The sequence below is a fragment of the Tauraco erythrolophus genome, chromosome 6 (assembly GCF_009769465.1).
Source record: "Tauraco erythrolophus isolate bTauEry1 chromosome 6, bTauEry1.pri, whole genome shotgun sequence".
In the NCBI taxonomy this organism is placed as follows: Eukaryota; Metazoa; Chordata; class Aves; order Musophagiformes; family Musophagidae; genus Tauraco; species Tauraco erythrolophus.
This window is the reverse complement of record NC_141470.1, coordinates 67994183-67997418: the sequence shown is the minus strand read 5'-3', so window position 1 is coordinate 67997418 and position 3236 is coordinate 67994183. Positions and strand designations below refer to the sequence as shown.

Genomic DNA, 3236 nt, shown 5'->3' with positions numbered 1-3236 from the left:
CTAGCAGCTTTCTACCTTGGAAAGTTACAGTCATGGAGCAGAATCTCCCATGTAGCTGAAATAGGATATCAGTAGGTTTCTTACAGTTAAAATGCTGAAAATTCAGGTTCTGTATTTTCTGCGTGCATCTAACAAAGACTTCAGATTTCTGTCTTTAAAAAAGGAGAAATGTTTACTTTAAACGTTTTTAAACTCATTTTTAAAGATATTTAGAAAACTCAGGACCTGGTAGCTTTTCTGTTGAGCAAGTAAATGGAATTATTATTTTATTTTTTCTGTCCTTTTAGCATTTTATATCTATCATAAAATTGAACTACAGTATGTCTGTAAAATATATTAGAGCATGTGTTAGGAAGAATGTAGACTAATATGATACTTTCTTTCAGCACTCCAGAATCAAATACTTGGGAACTTACTACAGAGCCTTGGGATAAGGGAATATTCTTTTTTTTTTTTTTTCCTCTATCCATTTTTCCTTTTTTTAAAAAATTTTTTTTAACAAACCTGAAAACAGCTGTTGAAACAATGACATCATGGAACGTGACATGACTGTGGAAATTATTAACAAAGTCAAGCTTTGAAAGCATCAAACTACATGCAGTGTTGGAGGGTTGCTTTAGCATCTAGGATGATTTACAAAGTTTCCTTGAGCATTACACGTTCACATCTTTACTGTGTGTCAGCTTCACGTCTAACCACATAAACGCTTTGCTTTTCTTCAGTTCCCCTTCTGGATAACCTATTTTTATCACGCAAACATGGCTACAGACTAAGCTCATGGAAGTACTTCTGGAAAAACAAAGCACACATGTTGCTTGCACATCTTGGTGCTGTTACCATAAAGAAAACGTTTTTGAATCACGTTCAGAAGATGGAGAATTTCTCTTGTCGTCTCAGTGCTCGTGTGGTAGGTTTGCTCAGGCCCATGCCAGCCCAAACTTTGTCAGCTGTGCTTTGCAGAGGGATTCAGGCTGGAGGTGATGAAGGCTCTCCAATTAGGATAGTCTAGTGAAACTATAGACATTGCTTCTTACAAAGTGCGTGAGCGGCTGTGGCAGGCAGGTGATGTGTTGACTCCTTGGGAACAAGCAGGAGGCTTGGCTGGCACAGGCTGCTCCATGAACCGGCTTTACTGTCTTTGGCCTCGTTCGTGTTTGACTTCCTCGGCTGTTGGCAGCTGTTCTAGCGTGAAAAACACAGGATGAAATTTTATTTTAGCAGTGGGGTTTTGTTGTTTTAATTAGCCATTTGAAGTGTGCTTTGCTACAAGTCAGATGAAAGCAGATTACTACTACAGTGACATAGTAGATAATTAACTGGGGTGAAAGACAGCCTAACTTCTTGCGTTTATTGGGAAAACAGTGTTTTAATTACCTAGTCTATCACAGAGGAAGGGAGAATTGTTATAGCTTGTTGGAATAAGAACAAACTCCAAGAGAGCCTTTGCTGTCGCAACCAGACTCATATATGTTTGGTTTGCTCGTAGCTGCTGCATTTAAAATAAATGTCCTAAGGACAACTGAAATCTCAAAATGTTTTTTCTGTAGTTTTGTGAATGCTGTACCATTCACCCAATGCCATTTCTCCTGTGCTCCTTCATCCTGTGTCTGCAGCCTGAGTCATGTCTTGCTCCCCTTGCATGAATTGATTTATCTTGTCTCCTTCCTCTGGCTAAATGTAGCACCTCTTGCCTATGACCCTTCTCCCTTCCCATCTCTGGTATCCAGACAGGTTGTTTCCTACCCCTCCAGTGGTTCCCAGGCAGGAGGACATTTCAGCGCTGCTGTGATTTTTTCACAGCTGCTCAGCGGCCAGTGCTGCTGGAAACTCTGTGGGACATGTTCCCCTCCCTTGCAGGGGCTGCTGGCATGGTGGTGGCTGGGATCTGCTGGGGCTTGTGTCTCTCCCAAGACATCCCACATTTTGCAGGGTCAGGTGGCAAGAATGGGAAGTGGCAAGGTGCCATCTGGGGCTTGCTGGAAGATGAATGTGGCTTGTATAGTCCTGCTAGCCACATCTCCATGGAGGAGGCTGTGTACATTTTCTCTGGACCCTGTCAGAGAAGGAAAGAAGGGACATAAACCACAAAGGATTAGCAAGAAAGACCCTTTAATGAGTGAGACAAATGAGTTGGAGGTAGGGAAGAGCTAGGACTTGTGTTTTGGGCAGCTGAAGCACTGTTAGGGTATTTTTCACTGTAGGATTTGTAGCCAATGGCTTCAGCTGGCTTGCTTTCCTTTTTATGATTGTAGGTAGATATGTGGTATTGAACAACCTGAATGTTTTCTGTTTGATGCAGAAGGACATACACATGTAGATGGAATTTAGAAACACTGTTGGTATCCATGGATCTCATTTCATTTCTGTGGAGAACATCTGGGCGTACTGGAGATTATATACGTACATGTGTGTGTTTCTATGGTGTGTTTATATGTAAATACAACCCATGAATAGAAATTCATCCCTTTGTTACCTGATAAGGAGAACTCTGATGGCTAAACCAGTACTCTCTGAAATGCCTCAAAACTGTGGACAGTAGTGTTGTCTGTGTATTTCCATGAACTGATGCAATATGGAGATGACTTCAGTACATTTTAGTTGCTTGTCATAGACAGCAAATAATGTGTTTTGTTCTGCTTTTTATTTTTTTTAGGAGAAGATGCTGCCCCACATTTAAATTCACATGTTTCTGCGACAAAGGTGTCAGTGAAGCTGCCGTCCATGAATACAGATAACCAGACTCAGAGTATGAGTAGTACAAATGGTGACTCAGATTCTTCAGGGACAGATACGTTTTAAAGCCCATGGCTTTTTATGACGGTCGCTGTCTGAAGGTTTTGTCACTGGTACATTTGTCTGTCTAGTGTGATAGTCTGAGTGGTCCATCAAAATACCCGTCCTTCAGTACTGTCTTTTTTTACTATTTTTCTTATAATTTTGTTACGATTATAAATATAGGCATTGATTCTGTTTGTGAATATATAAAATATTTTTCAGCAAATAAAACAGTTCTTTCAGAATCCTTGTGAGTTTAAGTCAATAAAGGTGAAGACCATTTATTTATTCTATGTACAGATGAACATGGAAGTGATTGGTGTTCAAATCCATGGCAAAAGTCTGCCTGGCTGATGGAGAAAAATGCTTCGCTTAATACAATGTCACTACTGTCAAAATGTGGAGCCACAGGAAAATATATTTGAAACGAAAGTTTGCAAGAAATTTGTGTTCCTAGATAT

At 40.2% G+C, this 3236-nt stretch overlaps 1 protein-coding gene across 2 annotated transcripts in view; it reads left to right on the top strand.

The window, feature by feature from the left end:
- Positions 1 to 2898, top strand: part of KIAA0586 (KIAA0586 ortholog) — an 81683-nt gene extending 78785 nt beyond the window's left edge. For both annotated transcript variants that reach the window (XM_086612944.1, XM_086612945.1), the window contains one exon: positions 2654 to 2898. In XM_086612944.1, the coding sequence (XP_086469070.1) occupies positions 2654 to 2799 (146 nt within the window). In that variant the 3' untranslated portion in view covers positions 2800 to 2898. The remainder of the gene's footprint in view (positions 1 to 2653) is intronic.
- Positions 2899 to 3236: the final 338 nt, after the last annotated feature.